The sequence below is a fragment of the Medicago sativa genome, chromosome 8, assembly GCF_051527215.1.
Source record: "Medicago sativa cultivar Bolivia chromosome 8, Bolivia_mono, whole genome shotgun sequence".
Lineage (NCBI taxonomy): Eukaryota > Viridiplantae > Streptophyta > Magnoliopsida > Fabales > Fabaceae > Medicago > Medicago sativa.
Genome location: NC_140756.1, coordinates 52,120,749 through 52,146,313, shown reverse-complemented (window position 1 = coordinate 52,146,313; position 25,565 = coordinate 52,120,749). Strand labels below are relative to the sequence as shown.

The 25,565-nt window shown below is 37.2% G+C and overlaps 2 protein-coding genes across 2 annotated transcripts; one reads left to right on the top strand and one right to left on the bottom strand.

Annotated features, from left to right (window-relative positions):
• Window positions 1-16,890: 16,890 nt before the first annotated feature.
• On the top strand, window positions 16,891-17,923 carry LOC146899435 (uncharacterized). Its single transcript, XM_085736765.1, has 3 exons — window positions 16,891-17,197; window positions 17,327-17,510; window positions 17,620-17,923. The coding sequence occupies exons 1-3, from the start codon at window positions 16,891-16,893 to the stop codon at window positions 17,921-17,923; spliced, it is 795 nt and encodes a 264-aa protein (XP_085592891.1).
• Window positions 17,924-22,713: 4,790 nt separating this feature from the next.
• LOC146899434 (calcium-binding protein KRP1-like) lies at window positions 22,714-23,234 on the bottom strand. The gene has a single exon (XM_085734169.1). It carries the CDS (start codon window positions 23,189-23,191, stop codon window positions 22,844-22,846), a length of 348 nt encoding a protein of 115 aa, XP_085590295.1. The 5' UTR covers window positions 23,192-23,234; the 3' UTR covers window positions 22,714-22,843.
• Window positions 23,235-25,565: the final 2,331 nt, after the last annotated feature.

The following is a 25,565-nucleotide window of genomic DNA, read 5'->3' as shown; positions in this document are numbered from 1 at the left end:
TTAACATGAAATTTATTACTTAATTCTATTTTAAGTTCATTAACTTGTAACATGACCCTTTATTTATTCTACTCTTAGAATATAGTTTCGTGCATAGTTTTAAAAACCGGACCGGCCGGTCGAACCGGTAACCGGTAGGGTAACCGGTCCGGTCTGGTTATCGGATCGGCCATGTAAATGACTCGGTGCAAAGCTGGTGTGAACCGGTCAAAACCGGAAAAAAATCGGTGACTCGGGGTTGTCTGTAAACCGGCCGGTTCAATGCTTTACCTCTACTTTTTCTTCAGATAATTGAAAAAAATGACAGATCTAGATTTCATTTGAGATGGAGAAACAAAAAAGAAGAAGTAAGAAAAAAAGGAAATCCAGATAGATTTAATAGTAAATGTAACTGGAGACGATTGTAGAAGTTGAATCTATATCTTCTAATTGCCATATTGCTGTTCATAAGCTGTTCATAAGAATTGAAGATGAGGTTTCAAGTGACGGCTGCTGATATTTGTTATGAGTCGCTACAGTCTACATTTATCTCTTTATAAACAAATGAATGGAAACCCTACATATTAAGAAAATGTCAATACTACCCTCCATGCTTGGCACAATAAGTTTTTTGGCACAATAATAGTACTCTTGTTTTTTTATTTGCTTGGCACAATAATTTTTTTGGCACAGTAATAGTACTCTTGTTTATTAATGGTATAATCAACCATTTTATAATATTTAAATTGTTGTTGTCTATTTTTTTTTCCTTGAAGAGAAATCGTCTTGTCTAATAACTACGTTTTTTATAGTTTGTGTTGCACCCAAACAAATAAATAATCAACGTAAAAAAATCCAAATACATTTTTGTTTATTACAACAATTAATCCATATATACATACATACATATATATATATATATATATATATATATATATATATATTATATTTGTCATATTAATTTATTTTTTGAGTAAAATAATGCTAATTTAGTTTATTTTTTTATTTTGTAGGCATCATCAGCTGTGTAGAATATTATTACTTCATCTTTTGAGTAATATATATATATCAATATATATATTTTTCTCTAGTGCTTACTTCGTTCACATAATTATGTACCCCTATTAGAGGTACACCCCCACTATATAAACACTACTAATGTGTGTGTTCCATCCGATGTGGGACTTCCACTTTTTCAATTCACACAACACTAGTTCTACCCAACATGGGAATTTGTGTTTAGTCTTTTTAACTCGATTTCCACACATGTTCCAACAATCCCCCACTTGAATTTAAAAAATGGTTTCGAAATAATGTCAAAAACGTCTCCATAAGATTTGCTAGTTAACAAATGTGTCGCCTACAACTTGAACCTACTGCATAGCGAGTAAAATTCTGATTAACGGGAGTTGCTTACAACATTGAACTATATCTCGGACATAGAACACACACACAAATCTTTTCATAAGGTGTATTCTAAAAGCACGTGCGTTTATGGCCCCTGCACGTCTATCTCGGTTTAACGAACGCTCTAGGTATTATACCCGAATCCCGTAGGAACCGGCCTCATTTCCACAATCGTATAGGTGAGTCTATCAAGAGTACTCTTGTAGATATGTACTCCACTCCACATAGAGTATAGATCTCCTTAAGAGTATCTATTATCTTATCCTTCCGTCCTTTGCATGAATCATGTTTTCTTTCTTTTCTCATAGCATGTTCTATCACTCATGACTTGTTATTACCCATTGAACCTATTTCTTGGGATGTCCGGTCATGTAGGTCGGATTACCATCACTTGTGATCTTTGGGCATTAGTCACATCCTATTGGGTGTGTTTAAGACTTTGTTTCTAGTAATTTCTTTCGTCAAAGGATTGACTAATTTCTTTATCGATACGTGCACGATATACTTTAACCGTTCCTTTTAGAGCTCTCTAATTATTACGTGTTCGTGCCTTAATTATCGTCTCTCACCATTATGGTAACGATTCTCAATTTTGTAATAGTTGCGGACTATCACAATAAAATAACACTTCGGACAATGGTTTCACCCACTAAGGGTTCTCGGCTAGCAAGAATCTTATCAACTTGCTTCTTCACTAGTTTTCTCTAGTGTTCTCATCTCGATTCATTCCACAGTGGTGAGTCAATATCATTTGTTTCAACAAATAACTCCTCCATTGATGCTTAATATGCGATCCTAGTCGCTTTAAGACTCATCGAAGGATGTTCAATTTTGTATCTTGTACCATTCATGTACAATATGATACTTCTCATTTGTATCTGTACTATTCAAGTACAATAGGATATTACTCATAATGTAATTCTAGAGTCATAATCTTCGTAAGGCACCTCATGACTCTTTCAAAAGCATGTTAATGCTTCTCATCCGTCTACTAGTAAACTTGAACAAAAGTCTCACGGCATGGCCAACGTCGACATTCAATGGCATACCTAAAGGCGCCAATGATGCTCGCATATTACGTTTGTCTAACACCATCTCAAGCGTTCTTCAAAAGTTTTACACGTGGATCATAATGTGTGCTTGCAAGTTTATAGTCAAATAATTACATTTTCTTAAGATATTCTCAACTTTGTGAGATTCATCGGAAAAGTTATCTTTTACGATCTAGTAATCTTGAAACCAAGAATTACTTCAACTTTGTCTAGATCTTTCTGTTGGATATTTTTATGTTGGCTTCACTTTTGCCTAAAACAAATATTCACTTCGGATGTGGGACACAATGTTCCAACATCCGGACACTCGGTCCGTACGTTCGTGCTTTGCCTATGTTTGCGCACGCGCTTGCTTGATTGAAGGAATCCACACCGGCTTGAGTTGGTCCGAACCGTGTGCAATTATGAGGAGATCAGAACATATATGATTTCTTAAGGAAGTGTTAAAACGACTTAGGAAAGTTTTTAAGGAGATGATAATGTGACTTTTAATGAGCCTACTTTCTAGGAGTTTCCTTATCTGGCTATGTTGATTGAGCATTAAGTCAGCGATCCGATCTGAAGCATGATTGAAGGGATGACACGCCTTGCTTCGGTATATAAAGGAGGTTGCAAGACCTGAAGTATCATTCAAGACATTGTTTTACAAAATAGAGTTTTGTTTAGGTTTTGAGTCTTATATCTTCTCGAGCCTTTCGTGTATCATCTTGATGCATGTTTAGGATCGTACTTTGAGTTGTAATATTGTGCACTACTCCGAAGCTTTTAAGTAAGAAGCTAGGTAGATTGTGAAGCTGCATCTAAGCTTTTAAGCAAGGTTCCATGTTATTATTTTTAAGGGTAACCTCATTTGATTTGAGTACGTAATTTGGGAATCACGGGGGTTTGTGATCGGTTATAAGGGAGTGGGATGAGATCTCGGATCTAGGAGTTCCTAGGTTGAAGTCTAGTTGGGGTAGGTCCTAGGTCATAAGTGCAAACGTGGTTTGCCGAGAGCTTTTGAATACGGACTGCACTAGTGGATTTCCTTCTGGCTTGGTAGCCCCGAGAGTAGGTGACGTTGCACCAAACTTGGGTTAACAATTTCTTTGTGCCTCTTTTCTTTCTTTTTTGTTATCTTTATCTTATTATGTTTGTTAGCTTAATGTTCTAAACATCATACACATACGTTATCCGTGTTTCGTGTTGAAACATCTCTTAGAACATCGTAAGACTAACGTGCCGAATTTCAATTGGCATCGAGAGCAGGCACCCCGCTGTTATTGGGTGAGATCCGAGAGGAGATCTATTACGGCAATATGGAGAAAGAAGAAGGTTTTGTTAACGGACCACCGTTACTAGATGGAACGAATTATGACTACTTGGAAGTCACGTATGAGTGCCTATCTCAAGTCTATTGACATCAAGACTTGGAAGGTTGTGATGAAAGGTTGGAAACATCCGGTTGTTCTTGACAAAGATGGCAACAAAACCACTTGTTTTGAAGCCGGGAGATGAGTGGACACGGGTGGCACTTCGAGTGCCATTGGAAATTTAATGGTATGGTGACATTACCAATCGGGTGATGACACGTGGCATCCAAGTTATTAAAATAAATAAAAAACAGTTTAAATGAAAAGGAAAGAAACACAAACACATCCCTCCGCCACACGTTCTTCTTCCCCTTTAACCCTTTCAAACTTTCTTCTTCCTTTTGCTTAATGGAAATTATGACCAACAACAATATCAACAAACATAAAACATCCATTTTCAAAAGCTTTCTTTTTGGTTCGCACCAACTACTCGTCCACGATTTTCCTCTTCTCTTTCTCAAGTTGCACCATCATTGATCACACTACAAAGTTTCGACCTATGGATTACTCTTTTTATGACAAAATTTATTCATCAAGGTATGATGATTTGGGTTTGTTCAATCAAACTTTGCATAACTTTGGAGCTTCCGATGGATTGTCATCACCACATTCATTGGTTTTGGAGAGTGAGAAGGAAAAGGTGGTGGAGGGTCTGTTCTTGAAAAGGTTGGTAACGAGAGGCGGTGGAGTTCGGCGAAGTTCGGCGGTGGAGTTCGCGATGCAATCTCTTGGAGAGAGAGTGTGTGGAGTGAATTGTGTTTCTCTTGCAGATAGAGAGTGTGTGTGGAGTGCGGCGGAGGGATGTTTGTGCGGCGGAGGGATGTGTTTGTGTTTCTTTCCTTTTCATTTTAACTGTTTTTTATTTTAATAACTTGGATGCCACGTGTCGGCACTCGATTGGTAATGTCACCATACCATTAAATTTCCAATGGCACCGAAGTGCCACCCGAGTGGACAACGCCGAGAAGATGAACTGTCTCTTGAAAACTCCAAGGCCCTAAATGCCCTTTTCAATGGAGTGGACAAAAATATGTTCGGACTCATCAAAAAGTGTGATGTTGCCAAAGATGCTTGGGACATCCCGAAGACGGCTCATGAAGGTACCTCCAAGGTGAAGAGCTCAAGGATTCAACTCACGATGACCAAGTTTGAAAGTTTGAGAATGTAGGAGGATGAGACTATACATGATTACTACATGAATGTCCTTGACATTGCTAATTCATTTGATTCTCTTGGAGAAAAGCATCGGATGAAAAATTGGTAAGAAAAATTCTTAGATCTACGCCAAAGAGATTTGACATGAAGGTCACAGCCATTGAGGAAGCCCAAGATGTATCCAACATGCAGGTGGAAGAGCTCATAGGTTCTCTTCAAAATTTTGAGCTTGTTGTTGATAACAGATGCGAGAAGAAGGAAAAGGCATTGCCTTTACGGCAAACACGGTGATGATGAAGGATTGGAAGAGGGTATAGAGGATGAGAATCTGTCGAGGACTTTGTTATGCTAGGGAGACAAGCTTTAACAAGATTCTCAAACAAGTAAGCAGACAGATCAAGAGGTAATGGGCGGAACATCGAGATGGAACAACGACGGGCAACAAGGTAATCAAAGGTATGACGAAATGAAGAGAAAAATGGTCGTTACAAATGAGTACAATGTCATGAGTGTGAAGGTTATTGTCACATCGTAACCGAATGTGCAACTTTTCTCAAGAAGCAAAAGAAAGGGATGATTGTTTCCCGGTACGATGATGAAGGAACGAGATGGAGATGTTGAAAGTGATGTTGCTAAACGTGTCGGTGCTATGACTAGGAGAGTGGAATGCGGGTCCGAAAATGAGGATTCGACTATGAGAAAGTAAGCTGTGTCTTATGGTTATCAAGACATTCATGATGAAAGCACTTCCGGGCATGTGATGGAGCAGGAAGAAATCATTAATCATCTTCGGGAAGAAAGGATTGGTCATCTGGCTAAAATCTACGATCTAAACAAAGAGGTAATGTTACTTAATTCTAAACTTGATAATGTCCTTAAACAAGTTAGAATGATGACCACTTTGGAACCGATGTTATAGATAGGATGTTAGAAGGTCAAGTGATAGGTAAACCAAATGGCATAGGCTTTACACATGAACACCTGAAACGGGAACAACAAAACGGTAGCTATGTTCAGGCTTTAGAACACTATCATAAGGCCAAGAAGGGAAAACCGGTAAAGAAAATTAAGTTTGTAGCTTCAATTAGAACAGATAATGTCACCGGTAGAGGCCCAACGTTGGAACATCTCGTACAACATCCTAAAAGCTGACTCGGTAAAAGAGAATCTCTCTTGGAAGTGTCATTTTTGCCACATACGAGGTCATAAAACACCTTCGTTTTGATACGTATGGGGTACCTAGACAACATCAATCTAGTTCAACCTTGAGAGGGGTCAAGAAGGAGTGGAAACCTAAATGCTTAGGTCTAATAGCCCATACCTCCTTAAGAGCATCCTCCAGTGAAGATTGGTACTTTGATAGTGGGCGTTCTCATCACATGACGGGGATGGACAACTTTCTAGGAAATGTAAGACCTTATGCCAAAAGTTATGTCACATTTGGGGATGGTGCTAAAGGGAAGATTGTGGGGATTGGAGACTTAGTTAGTGAAGGATCACCAAGACTAAATAATGTCTTGTTGGTCGAAAGTGGCAGCCAACCCTGATTAGTATTAGTCAACTATGTGATGAGGGTAAGTGTAAACTTTAGTAAAGCGAGTGCCGGATCCTAGATGAGAAGGGTAAGGTGAGTATGAAGGGTACTAGGTCTAAGGACAATTGTTACTTATGGATATCTCAAGAACATGCTCTCATATCTTCATGCATGTCGAGCAAAGATGAAGAGGTCAAGCTGTGGCACCAAAAACTAGGTCATTTGAACATGCAAGGAATTAAGAAAGCCATTTCTCTGGAAGCAATCGAAGGCATACCCGGACTAGAGATCACTTTGAAAGGAGTATATGTGGAGAATGTCGGATTGGTAAACGGACTCGAATGTCCCATCCTAGGTTGGAACATCCGGGAACCTCTAAAGCTCTTGAACTTCTTCATATTGATTTAATGGGACCCATGCAAGTGACAAGCATTGGTGGAAAGAGGTATGTTCTGGTGGTTGTTGATGATTTTTCAAGGTTCACACAGGGTGAACTTTATCGAAGAAAAATCGGACACCTTTGAAGCTCTCAAAGAACTTTGCATTCAACTTCAAAGAGAGAAAAATAGAGGCATTGCCGAATAAGAAGTGATCATGGAACGAATTTGAAAACTCCGGATTTTAAGAATTTTGTGCGGATGAAGGAATCGAGCATGAATTTTCATCTCCCATAACACCTCAACGAGAATGGAGTGGTGGAAAGGAAGAACGAGGACTCTACAAGAATCGGTCGGGGTCATGCTACATGCTAAACACCTTCCTCTTTATTTCTAGGCTTTGAAGCTATGAATACGGCTTGTCATGTTGATAACGAGAGTCACATTGAGAACAGGTACTTCAACTACCTTGTATGAACTATGGAAAGAAAGAAAGCCTACTGTAAAATATTTCCATGTCTTTGGTAGCAAGTGTTACATCCTAGCGAGATAGAGATTGCGAAGGAAAATGGATCCAAAGAGTGATAAGGGAATCTTTACGGGCTACTCTACTAACGGCAAGGCATATAGAGTATTTAACAACGAACTCAAGTTGTTATGGAATCCATCAATGTGGTAGTAGATGATGTGGTTAAAGAACCAACATTTGAAGTTGTACCAGGTGTTGAAGCATATCCCGAAACATCCGCTCAAGAAAATGTAATTCCCGAAGTTGTTGAAGAACCCGAAACTAACTGCGAGGACACCGAGCCGGACTGGAGCATGGAGAAACAAGCAAAGGACCTTCAATTAGAATTCGAAGAATCATCCTCAAGAACTCATTATTGGAAATCCGGATCAAAGAATCGAACCGAGAAGAGCTAATGATGTTATCTCCAACTCATGTTTTGTTTCCAAATTTGAACCCAAGAACGTGAAGGAAGCTCTCACCGATGATTTTTGGATTGAAGCCATGCAAGAAGAACTCAACCAGTTCAAAAGAAGTGAAGTATGGGATGCGGTGCCAAGACCAAATGACATAAATGTCATTAGTACGAAATGGATCTACAAAAACAAGTAAGATGAAAATGGAGCTGTTACCGAAACAAGGCAAGGCTGGTAGCACAAGGTTATACACAAGTAGAGGGATTAGACTTTGATGAAACATTTGCACCTGTAGCCGACTAGAATCTATTAGATTACTTTTGGGAGTGGCTTGTATCACGAAGTTCAAATTGTTTCGGATGGATGTGAAGAGTGCCTTTTTAAATGGGTATCTCCATGAAGAAGTCTATGTTGAGAAACCAAAGGGATTTGTTGATCCAAATTTTCATGATCATGTGTACAAGCTGAAAAAGGCATTGTATGGGTTGAAGCAAGCACCTAGGGCTTGGTATGAAAGACTCATAGAATTTCGACCCATCAAGTATACAAGAAGGGAGGAACGAGACAAGACCTTGTTTGTTAAGAATGACAAAGGAAGACTCAAGATAGCACGGATCTATGTTGATGACATTGTGTTTGAAGGAATGTCGAATCAAATGGTTCAACATTTTGTTCATCGATGCGGTCTGAATTTGAGATGAGTCTTGTGGGAGAACCGACTTACTTTCTTGGTCCGCAAGTCGGACGGATGGAAGACACAATATTCATCTTCCAGAGCAAGTATGCCAAGAATATTGTGAAGAAGTTTGGGCTAGACAATGCTAGTCATAAAAGAACACCGGCTGACCACTCACTTAAAGTTATCCAAAGATGAAAATGGTGTAGCTGTTGATCAAAGTACTGTACAAAAGCATGATTGGAAATCTCTTATATCTTACAAAAGCGGACGACATAACTTTTGTTGTAGGGGTTTGTGCTAGATATCAAGCAGAGCCCAAAATGAGTCATCTTGTTCAAGTCAAGAGGATTCGAAGTACATAAATGGCACCACAGACTATGGAATTCTCTACTATCACGGTGGAAATTGCTTGGTTGATTGGCTATTGTGATGCAGATTGGGAATGTAGTGCAGATGACGAAAGAGTACTTTAGGAGGTTGTTTCTTTCTTGGGAAAAATCTAGTGTCTTGGTTCGGCAAGAAACAAAATTTTGTGTCTCTATCAACAACGAAGCGAGAATATATTGTTGTAAGAAGGAGGCTGCTCTCAGTTAGTACGGATGCGGCAAATGTTTGGAAGAGTATGATGTTCAACAAAATGTTCTAACATTGTCTTGTGATAATTTAAGTGTTATCAACATCTCCAAGAATCCTATACAACATAGCGAGAACAAAACACATTAACATTCGGCATCACTTCATTAGGGATCTTGTTGAAGATAAGGTAGTAACTACGGAGCATGTGACATTTGAAGAACAACCGGATGACATCTTCACAAAAGCCTTAGATGTCAAGCAAATGTAGAAACTAAGGAGAAAGTTGGGTGTTTGCATCCATGAGGAATAACAACCACTTGTTCGTAGTGTCGAGTACTTTTAGCTATAATTTTATGCTTTTATCAATTCTCAATTTGGCATATTTTATGGCTAAAAGGGGGAGTAGATATATCCATGTTGTATATTTCCTGGTATTCTTGTCTGTTTGTAAAAAAAAAAATGCTAGTATGCATATATTCGGGGGGTAAAAGATATATGTTTGTGCTCCTTGAGATGGAGTAAACTTCGTGTCCCCGAATGTTTCTGTGGATGTTGGAACATCTGTGGTTTGAGCTACTAAATATTGTTTTCTTATATTTCTCTAAGTAGCGTGTTGTGACGATTATTTGTACGTTGAGGATGTACATGAATTTATTTTTCCTTATACGTCCTCTGCCGCAAGACTCGATTTTCGCTCGATACATTCTAGTTTCTCTTGTCTGCTTTTTCCATGTGTTAATTGTTGTGTAAAAATATTGGAAGCGAATGCGAGACCCGTAATATATTTCTTCCATGTCCCGAAGATTATGTGTGTTGATCGAAGAACTATATTTTGGTATCTTTTCGAAATACGAGAATGTGAACCTTTCTTCAAGGAAGATTTTATTGTGAAGATTGAAGGAAAGGTTGTGTGTGCTATCTCTGTTTTAACGAGGTGTGGGCTTAATCTGTTTTAGCCAAAAATTTGCCAAAGGGTGAGATTGTTGGATATTTGTATGTTGGCTTCACTTTTACCTAAAACAAATATTCACTTCAGATGTGGGACACAATGTTCCAACATCCGGACACTGGTCTGTACGTTACGTGCTTTGCCTATGTTTACGCACGCGCTTACTTGATCGAAGGAATCCACACCGGCTGAGTTGGTCCGAACCGTGTGCAATTATGAGGAGATCAGAACATATGTGATTTCTTAAGGAAGTGTTAAAACGAGTTAGGAAAGTTTTTTAAGGAGATGATAATGTGACTTTTAATGAGCCTACTTTCTAGGAGTTTCCTTATCCGGCTATGTTGATTGAGCATTAAGTCACCGATCCAATCTGAAGCATGATTGAAGGGATGACACGCCTTGCTTCGGTATATAAGGGAGGCTGCAAGACCTGAAGTATCATTCAAGACATTGTTTTACAAAATAGAGTTTTGTTTAGGTTTTGAGTCTTATATCTTGTGAGCCTTTCGTGTATCATCTTGATGCATGTTTAGGAATGTACTTTGAGTTGTAATACCGTGCACTACTCCGAAGCTTTTAAGTAAGGAGCTAGGTAGATTGTGAACTGCATCTAAGCTTTTAAGCAAGGTTGCATGTTATTATTTTTGAGGGTAACCTCATTTGATTTGAGTGTAATTTGGGAATCACGGGGTTTGTGATCGGTTGTAAGGGAGTGAGATGGGATCTCGGATCTAGGAGTTCCTAGGTTGAAGTCTAGTTGGGGTAGGTCCTAGGTCATAAGTGCAAACGTGGTTTGCCGAGAGCTTTGAATACGGACTGCACTAGTGGATTTCCTTCTGGCTTGGTAGCCCACAGAGTAGGTGACGTTGCACCGAGCGGGTTAACAATTTCTCTGTGCCTCTTTTCTTTCTTATCTGTTATCTTTATCTTATTATGTTTGTTAGCTTAATGTTCTAAACATCATACACAACATCTATTATCTATGTTTCGTGTTGAAACATCTCTTAGAACATCGTAAGACTAACGTGCCGAATTTCACTTTCTTATCAATGTTGTTGATAAACAATGATTCCACATAATTCATAACATGAATTTTTTAACCAAATATGAGCGAGCAAGTTGTATTCATAGAGACATATGATCGTTCAAATATTATTTCCATTATTGTTCTAAATACATTTGTCACTTTCATTCACTTTATGCTCATTCGATAACATTAGTATGTCAAATTTTTCATGTCATTCCTTAGGAGTTTATTTTAGACCTCACAAAGAATTATCTAACTTACATACCTTGTTTTCTTGTCCATGAATCACAAAACTTTTAGGTTGTTCCATATAGATTTCTTCTTCTAGTTCACCATGAAAAATGCAACCTTCACATCCATTTGTAGTACTATAGAGTTATGAACGGCGGCTAAAGGGACTAGTACTCTTATGGATATAATTCTAGTATTTGGTGAATGAGTACCGAAGAAGTCTATATTTTTTTCTCTTTGTCTAAAACCTTTGACTACAAGGAGAGCCTTGTATTCATCAACTGTACCAACAGGTTTTAGTTTCTTTTTCCAAAATCCAAATACGGCAGATTGGTTTTGCAACTATGAGACAAGTCAACCAAGTGTCATGTTTTGTTAGAATCTACAAAATCCATTTCATCGTTTATTGCTTCTTGCCATAATTCAGCATCCAATGAGGATATAACTTATTTAAGGCTTAATGGATCTTCTTCCAATGTATAAACCAAGTTCATACTTTTTAGCTATTCTAGCTTTCTTACCTCCTCGAGGTTCTATAACATCTCATACGATGTTTTCATAACTATTTCTAATTGCGAAATATGATCAGATATAGTGCCCACACTAGTTATTAATATACAAGGGGAATTTAGTTTACCCCCACTAGTGCCCCCACTATTCTTTAATTTACAGGGGTGCTTACTTCATAGAAATCAACATCTTTTAATTCGATGATCACTTTAACATTTAGGTCATAAAACCTATATGCTTCGTTATTTATAACATACCTAATGAATACACATTCATAGGCTCTACTAGTGAGTTTATCTCTCTTGGGTTCGAAATCCGAACTTATGTCGGACAATCCCAAGTTCAAAAAATAAGACAAGTTGGATTGTCTTTTCTTCAAAAATTTCTTAATTAGAATTTTTGTTCATAGGCTTAGGTACTCTATCCAACATAAATTTCAATTTTCGTTAAAGAAATTGAGCATATCAAGCATATCAATTTTATTTTTCAAAATTCGCAGTCATCAATAAATATGATAAAATATCATTTTATCATTTCTAGGTTATGTGTCATCAAGTTCGCACATATCATAATTTATTAAGTTTAGAGATTCAAATTCTCTAAACACCGATTTATATGAGCTTTTGGTTCATTAATCTTGACTGCAAAAAAATAAAATTGTCTAATCATATAATTTTGGAATTAAGTCCAAGTTACACAAGTTTAAAAATTAAACACTTGCTCTCATAATAAGTTTTGATATGTCAAATATTAAAATCACACAACTTATAAAATATAAGGAGAATTTAATTTTGAACATACCATCAAAGGCACAATATTTTCCCACAAGAATGCATGGTGCACAAATCTCTCTTTAAGTACGAGTCAACTCGGTCTTATTCAATAGAAATCTAAAATTCATATTCTTTCTTATTTTTATATGAAATATTTGAAACAAATTTTCTCATATAATTTCCATTTCATCAAAAAACCTTTTTTCAATTAGTTCATTCTTTGATTTTTCAATGTTCACTTTTCAATTCATACATATAGCAAAAGGACTGATGAAATTGTCCTCCTATTACCGGTACATTCCGGCTATTTAAAAGTAGCTTTGATTAGGGGCGGTCAAAAGCTATTCCACTAGGCAACGGAGCCAAGGCACTTCGACTACTCACACACCATAACCGATTGGTTACTAATTTCATGGTGTTGATTGCATACCCTATCAAAGAGTGGAACACTTAATCCTTCTATCAAATCAATAGGATTTAACTTGCATAATTTTTGCCAAAATATATAGATTTGCCGAGACAATATTCTATCCACAATTAACTCCACGCTTTACCATTAAAAGCGACATGTGAATTTCTTAGTGTTGTTGTTGTAACAACAAACACTTCATTATTTCAGAGGAAGGATGTATTTCTATAACTTGATTTATCCTTGTTTTATTTAGGGACAACTGAACCTTAATAAGTAACTTCTTCGGTAGACATGACGATTCGAAACGTCTTAAAATTGTTGTTTTTGGATTTCCAAATTCTATTATTTACCGAAGTTGTTACTAGGTTGAGTCACGACCAGGTCGCTCTCTTTAAGACGTTTCGTGGAACTATCCAAAATTGTGCAAAATGAGACTATCAACCACGTCGCCTCCGGGATAAAACAAGCCCCGAGATACAACCGTGCGGTTAGCTAATGCACCGTAGAAAACCGTTTGAGAATTACACCTTCAATATTATACTAAGACCACTCTTTTAATACTGAAACCAATATGGTATTGTAACCACTCAATTATGGTGTTGATACCATTCAAATATGGTGTTACCACCATTCTAATTCTTAACTTCTCCAAATATTAATATGGTATTTCAACCACTCAAATATGGTGTTACAACCATTCTAACATCTAACTTCTCCATGAATTGAAGAAGAATATATATGTTTAAGATCATTCTTATTATACCGAAAAGGGACTATGATCTTAAAATATTCTTTATTTTAAAAGGACATAAATAATTGAAGGGACTATCTTGTTAAGACCATTCTTGATTCCGATGGGTCAATATATCGACAAGGGACTATATGGTCTTAAGAACACTCTTAATTCCAAAGGGACGGAAAGGAGTAGAAAAAGGAGAAGGACTTGTCAACACAAGTCGAAGGAGGGAGAAGAGAGGAAAAACACGGGAAGCATCAGCTGTGAATTTTGGTGTGTTGAATGCCTTGTGTGAGCTCTCTACATAGAATTAGGGTTAAAGCTTGGTTCGTTAGGATAATGTCATTAGACTTTCCCAACAATCCCAAGACAAGAAGAAGTCTACTCACTCATGTTCATCGTAGACATGGGGGAAGAAGAGAGAAAGCAGTAAAATAAATTGCGAGAAAGTAAAGGAAAGAAAGAATCTTTATTAAAATAATTGTATTGAAATATTCTAAAAAGAGGTGAATGTTTATGGTGGAGAGCTACTCTATTTATAGCTTTACAATTGACTTAAAAACTAAGCAACTATAAGGGTAAATCAGGTAAAGCTGCAACGGGATAACTTGGGCTTGAAGAAAAGCAGCAAAAGTGGCTCCGGGAGGGTGGCACGGCCGTGCCACAAGTTGGCAGGCCGTGCCAAGCTTCGACTTGGTAGAGACATATTTTTGTCTCGTATCTTCGTATTTTTGTCTTGTATTTGCTCCAGTCCTCTTTCTTTTGCTCCAAGACACCTTCCACCATATATTCGTTCCTAAAATAAAATAAAAAGCAATTTAAAGTAAAATATTCAAAAAGGAAATAAATATGCAATAAAATAAAATCAAATCTAAATAAAACTAAACTAAATAATGCATTAAAATAGACTAATTAATGACTCATCACTTATGTCTTGTACAAATTATTTTATAATATTGTACCGTATGTTTGGTTTGATTTGTTTGGTTTGTGGTTTATGGAAGTTGACCCGTTACAACCAACATTTTAGGTACCAAAGGAGGTATGCATGTGTGCTTGATGTTTGCTTGAAGCGTGTACGCGGGGAAACAAGTTTGGGTTTTACGAATTGTAATTAGATTGGTTTAACTATTTTTGTTAAGGAAAAAAATAGTCCTAATTTTCTAAAAAGAAAGAATTAGACGTAATGTCTTGGATCAAAAATCCGGGCGTTACGGCGCCTACGCCCTTGTGATGTAGATTTGCGGGAAGAAGAAATTTAGTAACGGCGAGTCTCTCGGGGATGGCTTTGGAGCCTACTTGTTTGCTTATCATTTTTGGGAGTTTTTATTTAGTCGATGCTCTGACCTATGACACTAGGGATTAGGGATTTATTTTATTTTAGATTAGGTTTTATAATTATTTTGAATTCAAGAATTCAATTTTGATGTTAGTACCTTGATGTGACAAATACTTTAAGGCTTTGAAAATTATTCATTTGTGATGTTTTTAACTTAAATGAAATACTTTTGAATTGATGAAGATGTGTGACACTCTTGCATGCTTTATTAATTATTATATTTTTATTAGAAAATTATATGTGGGGTTTAGGGTGTTCCAAGCACTCTCAAAATAATGTGAGTTAAACTCTTTAGGGTAACCGGAGAAGGAAAATATGATGGTATGTTACTCTCTATAATGAGCCTCAACACCATAAGAGGATCTTTAGCCTTCATAAAAGTTCATTTTCATATAAGAGGATCTTTCGGTTACCACATAAAAGTTTCTTTTCATTTTTTTCCTTTCGATTACCACATAGCAATTTTTTTTCCTTTTTATTTCGTAGATTTAGTTGTTGCCTTTTGCAGTCATTTCATAACATAATATTAAATGTATCTCTGAAAGTAAAAATATAATCATATTGATACTTATATATAAAATTCTACAAAACCCATGCATCACACGGGATAGATTCTAATGTGATTCAAAGAGAACACAAAAAGCTATCATTCTTTGGTTACGGAAAAGTTTGCGAATAAGGGTGCCGTTGAAGGATATACGGTTGAACTATATGAATCTCTGGGTTAGGGTTTACAATTCGCCAACTGGTATGATGAAGGAGAAAGTTGGAATGGGGTTAGGGAACTATATTGGAGAGTTTTTGGAGTATGATGGAAATAACAATTCTAGTTTACGGCGTGAGTATATGAGGTTGAAGGTGAGGTTTGATATTAAACAACCATTGAAGATAGGTAAGAAGATCAAAGCGAATGGGGGAGAATGGTGTGTGGTGAATTTCAAGTATGAAAAGTTAGGATCCTTCGTTTTGTGTGTGGGGTACTAGGACATAGGGAGAACAAGTGTGAGGTTAGGTTCTCTCGGCCAGATGTTACGATTTCAAAAAGGTGGTCAAACGCTATTAGGGCGAGATCCTTGGAAGCCGGGGGGAAGAGTGTCATCACGGTGATTGCGGGAAGATGGGGGTTCTAAGGTTGATGTGAAGAAGGAGGGAGGGAGGAGAGCTGAAACAGATGGACGGTACGAGATCCGGTAGAGCGAGCGGGCGGCTCCGAATTTTGTGGAGAGGGAGACCATGTGTCAAACATTGGTGGGTAAGCATACGGGTTCTACGCTTGTATCGGGTGGGGCCAGCAATCGTGTGAAGGAGTTAAGGCATACAAATGCTCCTTTACTGACTTTTACTAAGGATATAAGGTCGGGTTCATCATGTTCAATCATTTCCTCTATTGTTGATAACCAACACCAAATGCACCGTACTAGTGAGAAGGAAAATACCGCGAGACATGAAATATCGGTTTCAAAGAAAGCGTATGCGAGAAGACAAACAACTTGTCGATGATTCCACACATCGGAGATAAACCAACATTTTTATTTGCACGTCCCGGCAGCCAGCGCCGGGACCAATGATTATTTTAAGTTGGAACCGTCGGGGATTGGGCGGCTCGAGTGCGGTTCCAAATCTTTGAAACCTAGCCGGGGACACAAACCGGACATTCTTTTCCTATCCGAAACGTTGGCTAATACACGAAGCATGGAAAATATCCGTGTCATGTTGGGATATGATTCATGCCTAGCAGTTGATGTGGAAGGGAGGAGCGGTGGGCATGAGTGTTTTGGAAAGATGTTTCTAATTGTCGTGTTTTAAATTACTCTTGAAATTTCATTAATATGATTGTGGAGGATAGAGAAGCTGTTGATTGGAGATTAACTTGTTATTATGGCTTTCCTAAACGTGCTCATCATCGTGATGCTTGGGATTTACTTCGGGAGGCTGCAGGATATGTCATCTCTTCCGTGGTGTATCATTGGGGACTTTAATGACTTGTTGTCTCAACAAGACAAAGCCGGTATTCATCCTCATCCTAATTGGTTGTGTATGGGTTTTCGTGAAGCGGTTGATGATTGTGCCTTATCCGATATTAAATTGAATGGTCACCCATTTACGTGGATCAAAAGTCCGGGTACCAATCGAGTGTTGGAAGAAAGATTGGATATGGCTATGGGAAACTACGAATGGCTGCAACGTTTTCCGAAGTCAAACTTACAAACTTGCTTACTTCTCACTTAGATCACACTCCAATGTTGCTTGATATTATCCCTTTGGTTCGTCAGGTATAATTATTCTTTTAGATTTGAAAATTGTTGGCTCTTAGAGGACGATATTGAGGAGGTGGTGCTGGATGGATGGGGTTGTACTAGGAGGTTGGAGCTCGGTGATAGAGTTGTGAATTCTTCTACGAAGTTGCAAAGTTGGGGTAGGAGGAAGAGAGTTTGGTTTAAGGAAGAAATTGACCAATGTGTTCGTATTTTAGAGGATCTACGTGCCCCGACCGAATGGTATGATGTGTACACATTATGTCGCAACCCGTGAGAAGCATGCTCGACTACTTGTACGGGAGGAGGCATTTTGGAAGCAAAGAGCGAAAATGAACTTGGTTAAGTGAAGGGGCATGAATTCTAAGTTCTTTCATACATCGGCGATAGCTCGTGGCAAAGTGAAGGAGGTTAGTAAGCTTTGCACGGATGATGGGATGATGGCTACATCGCAAGAGGATATGTGTAACGTGGCACAAAGTTATTTTGAGCAATTATTTTCTGCGCGTAATGCGGGAGTCCACGAACCGGTGCAAGATTTGATGAGTCGGTGTGTTTCGATGGATGATAATGCAATGCTTACAACACCTATTACAAAGGAAGAATTGCGTCAAGCCCTTTTCAAATGCAACCGACAAGTCCCCGAGTCCGGATGATTTTAACCTGGCATTTTATCGAGATTCGGCATGTGTGTGGTGATGATATTTTTCAGGCAGTGGTTTCTTTGTTGGATCGCGGTTACTTTCCTACAAAACTTACGGAAAAAATATTTGCTTGATCCCGAAGTGCGATGACCCGGATAATATGAAGGATCTTAGGCCTATATCTCTTTGTAATGTTTTGTATAAGATGGTGTCGAAGTTGCTCGCTAATCGGCTGAAACGTTGTTTGGATAAATGTCCGTCGAGAGGAGCGGTCAACATTTGTCGAGAGTCGTTCCATCTTTGGATAATTAATAACTATCGAGATAACCCACTCAATGAAGAGGAAGACGAAAGGATAGTGAGGGGAATTGGGTCTCAAGATTGATATTAGTAAGGCTTATGATAGAGTGGATTGGGGGGTTTCTTCGTGGCGTGCTTATGCGAATGGGGTTCGGTGAGAAATGGATCCGGTGGATGATGATGTATGTTAGTTACGTTACGTATTATGTGCTTATGAACTTTGACGGGGTGGGGCCTATTGTACTCGGTCGAGGGTTGCGCCGGGGTGACCCATTATCACCATATTTATTCTTATTGGTGGTGAGGGCCTCTCAACTCTAATACATAAGAGCGGTTAATAGAGGTGATATTCATGGGGTACAAGTATGTCGTGGCGCACCAGTGGTGTCCCATATGTTGTTTGCATATGATTGTTTCTTGTTTTACGGGGCCAATGTGGTGGAAGCACAACGTTTACTCACTATTCTTAAAACTTATGAGGCGGCATCTGGACAAGAAATTAACTTATCAAAATCTAAGGTGTTCTTCGGTCGCAATATGAGTGGGGCGACACAAGAGGGATTTGTCACACATTATTGGTGCCCGGCATGTGATGGGTGCTTGGAAAGTATTTGGGATTACCTTCGATGATTGGTAGAGATAAGCGGTCTGTTTTATCTGGAAACGTAAATGCGTGGAGGGGACAAGAATTATCAAAGTAAGGTAAAGAGGTTATGATCAAGTTTGTGTTACAATCTATTCCTTCATACATAATGAGTATTTATCTTCGCCGAGTTCAGTTATAGATGATATTGAGAAGATGATCAATGCGTTTTGGTGGGGAGGAAGGAGTAACAACCAAGGGATTAAATGGATGGCATGGGAATGTATGGCAAGCCCCAAAAGTTTGGAGGAATGAGGTTTAGGAATTTCAAAGCTTTTAATATCGCTATGGTAGCTAAGCAAGGATGGAGCTTTTACGTCTAAACCTGAATCTCTGGTTGCTAGAGTTTTTAAATCGAGGTATTTTCCGCGTTCTTCATTTTGGATGCTAAACTCGGTAATTGTAACACCCCGTTTTCCCAACATAAAAATTTCACATATAAATCGAGTCATTCAACATAAACGGAATGCTACACTTCTTAAAAATCATAAATGGAATAAATAACAATTCATCCTTCATAAATTGGCCAACATAAATATTCAAAATTTCATATCATAAATTGGCCATCTTAAACGACATTGACAAACTACTTAAAACTTTGAAGACATTGACGACAACCGTGGTAACGACAACGATAGCGACTTCACATCATAATTTCATATTCATCAATCATAAACAACGTCATATAACATCGTATTTAAACATCAACAATTCATCATATAACATCGTATTTAAACATCAACAATTCATCATATAACATCGTATTCAAACATCAACAATTCATCATATAACATCTTTGTAAAAACATAATAAATTATACACAACAAATTTTCATGTCAAACCAAGGCTACTGGAAAGATATCACAATTATCAAGCAAATTTCATATTTATACCAAAGACCAATTCAAAACGAGAAAACGTGTGAAACAGACGCAAAAGCATGAAACAAAGAATGTTGTCACCGTACAATTTCGCTAAGACCTCCTTGGAGTATTTTCATCATAACTCAAAAATTAAAAATCATATTCACGTCAAACCAAATCCACTGGAAAGCTAACAAAATTATCTAAAACTTTCATGTTTACACCCAAGGCCAATTCTGTACCGATCAATACCAGTTTTCAATTCAATTTCGAAAAAGTTGTGCAGAAAGTCCATAAAAATTCACTGTGACCTACGTGCAGTAATTTGAACATAACTCAAGTTCTATAAATCTTTTTTACATCAAACCAACGACATTAGAAAGCTAACATCCATACCTACAATTTTCGTGTTTACGCCTAAGACCAATTCTGTACCGATCAATACCAGCTTCTATTTCAAAATTCGAGGCGAGAGACAAGAAAAAAATCAGGAAAAGCAACTTATATTATTCAAACTTCACATTCATTCAAAATCATCACAATCAACAACAACAACTCAACATAATTCATACCCAATTTATAATATGACATTAACAACAACAATCATCAATAACCACAAATCAACATCAACATAACATAAATCATCAATTATCACTCTTAACTCTAATTCTCCAATTCTCAAAAACTAAACGTACAACATGTTAAATGAAATTTTCAGAATCATAGACTCAAGATTATTGAATGATAGTCCCACCCTTACCTTAGATTGATTGATTGCAAGGATTCTCTGAGACTTCTCTTCTCTGGTTCTTCTCTTATCTAGGTTTCTCCTCTTTCTCTAGGTTTCTCCTCTTTCTCCCAAAAACAGCTTTGCATGTAATCCTTCTTTTCTAACTCGACATTTGTCCTCTTTATATAAACCTTAACCTATTTATTTTCTCTTAATTTCAATTCTGCCCCAAAGCCTCATTATTCTAAATAATTCTATTTCTCCACTAAATATATACTTCCACTAAATATATTCTTCCACTAAATATAATTCTCCACTAAATATATTCTTCCACTAAATATATTCTTCCACTAAATAAATAAAATAGGGGCTACTAATAAATATCAACACATAACAAAAATATCACCCATCAAATAAATCAATTAAATTATAAAAAGACTCTAAACTCAATCAAATAAATAAATAATAAAATAGGGCGTTACGGTAATAACCCGAGCTTTGCTTGGTGGAGTATTTGGAATTCGCGTCGGATACTTTTACATGGATGTAGGTGGACAGTTGGAAATGGGCACAGGTTAGCGTGATGAATGATCCATGGATTCGAGGTGTTCAAGGTAGCCGGATTAAATCCCCACAAAGCCAAGGTGTGCATAGCTTCGAGTGTGTACGATTTGATAGGCGACGAGGATCGGGTTTGGGATGTCGATAAGATTGAATCTTTATTCCCGAGATGATATGATGCAAGCTATTCTCGATACACCACTTGTTTGCGGAAGTTCGGAATGATAGAATATCATGGATGATGGAACGTAACGGGAGGTATACCGTCAAGGCTGGTTATAAACTAGCTATGATGGAGTTGCTACATACCGATCGATTCCATGTTGAAGGAGAGTGGCAAAGAATTTGAAAAGGTGAATTCCCCTCATAAAGCTCGTAATTTGTTATGGAAGATTTGCGGGGGATGTGTTCCGACGCGTCTCCGATTACAATCACGACATGTACAATGTGAGGTGATCCGTCCTGGTTGATACGAGATGTTGAGGATGATTGGTATGCTTTTGTGGGTTGTACGGTGGCACGTGAGAGTTGGTATTGGGCGGGACTTTCGACCGTGCGGCGATCGCGAGTTGGAACTATGAGCGGTTGGCGAGATTTTGTTTTTTGATATATGTCGCTCAAAAGCCGAGACATTGCCGGTCGGGTGGCTTTACTTCTTTGGCAAATTTGGGATGCACGTAATGATGTCATTTGGAATGACGCTCATCATACAACAACGAGCATTGGGAGGACGACACTAGATGCATGGTAGCAATGGCAAGAGGTTCATAAACGGCCCTTACTACCGGTTGTACAACACGGGCATAATAGTGTGCAAGGCAACAACTCGGTTTGGGAGAAACCAAGCGAGACGTGGTTGAAGTGCAATGTGGATGCTTGCGTTCCATGACCGTAACCATATTACAACTTTTGCGTGTTGTGTTAGAGACTCTCACGGGCAATTTATTCGGGCTCAAACGAAATGGCAACGGGCAAATATGACGGTTTTGGAGGGGAGGCGGTAGCCTTACTCGAGGCCCTTCACTTTACCGATGCAAACAAATGGGACCGGGTTGTCTTCTTGTCCGACTCATCAACTCTCTAGTGCATGCTCTATCGTCTCGTGGGTCATGGTGATTCGAATTCTATGCTATTGTTTCTAGTATTATTTATCGAGTTAGCTTTACATTCCAACTTTGAGGTGAAGTTTATTAGGAGACAAGCGAACATGGTTGCTCATATTTTAGCTAGGGCGGCTTTGTTCTTGGGCTAGTCACCGTATTTTTTATTCTTATCCTTCTTGTATTATTGAACATTGGTTGATTAATGATAATAGTTAATTTTGCTTCGGTAAAAAAAAAGCTATCATTCTAAATTATTATATTTTGATTTTACGAATAAATAAAATTCTACAAAACTCATGCATCACACGGGATAGAGTCTAATGTGATTCAAAGAGAACACAAAAAGCTATCATTCTAAATTATTATATTTTGATTTCTGAATAAATGTGAATTAAATTTTTATTTATTTTTTATAATTTGAGAGGAAGGGAGAATGTCCGATATTAGTAGTCCTTTATCAATAAACATTCACGGTTGTAACCCAAAAAAAAATAAACATTCACGGTTCCTTAAAAAAAAAAAATTATTCACGGTTAGAATTAGAGGTCCAAAATACCGTAAGGAATATCAAATGGAACTAAGGAATATACAAGGACAAAATCTCAAATGAAACTAGTAATTCATTTATGTAACATTTTCTTTCCATGAGTCTCACATGTCATGTCATATTATTTCCAAAAGTGACTACTCAAAGTTGCAAAAAAAAAAAAAAAAAGATAAAAAAGATAAAAATCAAAATTGATGTTGAAGGGCCTCTTCCAACCATAATTTAGAGCCCTCCATAAGTTCAGGGCTCAATCTAAACATCAAGACACAGAACTCCATTTGGTTAAGAGCACCATCTCCATCAAAATCACCTTCCATTAGCATAGACAAAAGATCTTCATCGCTGAAACCATTTAATCCCAACAAAGCTGAATTCATTTTCAGGCTTTCAAAAGTGATGACACCTTTATTAGAATCCTTCAAAAGATTGAACCCATTACATAGTTCATCTATCAAGCCATCTCCACCTAACTTGTTTGCCATGAAAGGAAGGTGATCATGGAAATGAGACTGTGGTGGGTTTTGTGATGCCATTGTGGCTAAATAAATTATTATACTTGAGAGTCAAATGGAATACAAATGGTGATGAAGGAAATAGGGTATATATAGTAAGAGAAAGGGGAGAAGAATTAATTTGGCGGTGTTTTCCTAGAAGGAGAGGGGATTGATAGAAGACAAGGAAGTAAGTGGGAGTCGTGTTGGATTGGAGTTGCAGTTGGAATTATTTGCATAGTTGCTTGTGACTTTCGCAGAAGAACTCCTGAGGGTAAAATTGTCCATAAGGAAATTATATGGAAATGTTATGGTTGTCTCTTGTGACTTGTGGGTCTTTGAGTCTTGACTATTTAAGAATTAAAATTACAACTTCAATTTAAAATGCAATTTTGAATATAAGTTTGTCGACATCAAGGGAATATTTTTGAGGGAATATGGTGTGTCATCCTTTAGTTAAGTCTAGCAATTTTATGTTAACTAGACTATATAAATATAAATATATATATATATATATATATATATATATATATATATATATATATATATATATATATATATATATAGGGTTTTATTAGAAGACACGCTTTTGTGAAGGTGTCTTTTTAATAAGTTATTCTATGAGCATTTGTTAAAAGACACCAACTAATTTTTATGAAGGTGTCTTTTAGCAAAGTTATAACTAAAAAGTGAAAATCACACCTTGAGGTGTGGGTTGCTAAAAGACACCTTCAAGGGTGGCTTCTAGCAAGACCCATATATATATATATATATATATATATATATATATATATATATATATATATATATATATATATATATGCGTGTTGTGTGGTTAATGTTCATAATGTCGAAATGGAATATAAGAATAAGAAATATAGGTTGACATTAAATAAAGGTCAAATGCATCTAAAGGTCCTTTAAGTTTTTCGTTTTTTTCAAAGTGGTCTTTAAGTTTCAAAAGTCCCAAACAAGTCCTTTTCGTTTTTGAATCGTTTCAAACAAGTCCTTTTAGAGGATGATGGTGATGACTCAGATGATAGCAACAAAGAGCATTATCCACCATTTTCCATGCCTAAAAAGATGACTAATTTTAAGTGGGTGTTAGGAGTCGGATTTGGTACCAAAGATGAGTTCAAGGAAGCAATTACCAACTATGCTATCTACAATAGGACTTGGTTGAAACGATTCAAAAACTTAAAGGACTTATTTGGGACTTTTGAAACTTAAAGGAGCACTTTGGGAAAAACGAAAAACTTAAAGGACCTTTAGATGCATTTGACCTTAAATAAAAAACCTATAAGTATAAAGTCACATTATGAGAGGAGAGGAATGTGAAATATTGCTTATATGAAAAATAAGGTGGCTGACATGTTATACTAATATGAAAAATATTGCTATCAACCTATTTCCTCATTACCACATTCATTACGTAGTAAAGATGAGTTATTTGCTACCCAAAAAATGAGTTATTTTGGTGCGAATAATTTTTTTTTTTACAAAAACAAAATGTATTCATCCATTCAAATTGATAGATTACATCATTCAACACTTCTAAAAACGTAAAGGTTGAATCCGCGAACAAACTCACAACATCCAAATTAATAGCATATAACGACATAATGCCTACAAAAATATATGATAAAATAAAAGTGACCGGAATACCCATGCCTCCGGATCTGCAACGTTGATGCACAAATCTTTGATTGAATAGTTGATCTTTCAATTTGAATCAAATGAACACCGCAACAAGACGGAAAATCAAACAATGTCGTACAAGACGACGAACAACACACAACCACACTCGATGGCGAAATCACGAAGAAAAAACCTAGATCTATGTGAAAATCACTTATTTAAATTGAAATAGAGAGCAAAAGATGAAGAGGGGTGATTTTAGGTCAAAAATTGACCCAAAACCACCCCTCAATGAAGAAGTTGAAGAGAAAACCTAGAGAGAAAAAACTAGGGTCGGCTTGTTGGTGCGAATAGAAAGTCTAATCAACTAATTCTCTCAATATGGGTAACTTTTTTTAGATATATTGTGATTTTTAAAGAAATTGATTATGTTCTTAATATGGACAACTTTTTTAGATATATTGTGTCTGAATTTTTTTCTTTGAAAGGAATAATGTGGATCTAACATGGAGCTTATCATATGCGAGTTAATCCAACAATTACCATATTGTGTTATGGTGGTCAATGGTGGAGCTAGAAAAAAAAGCTAGGGTGGGCCATTAAAATTACCCGTTGAAAAATTGTTTAAAGCCTCGCAAAATAGACCTATAATTGAATTATTTAAATTTTTCGGGTGGGCCACTACATCACTTTGCGGGAATTTGGATCAACCGAAACCTAAAACCGACATAAAATTGTATAAAAGCTCGCAAAATAGACTTATAATTGAATTATTTAA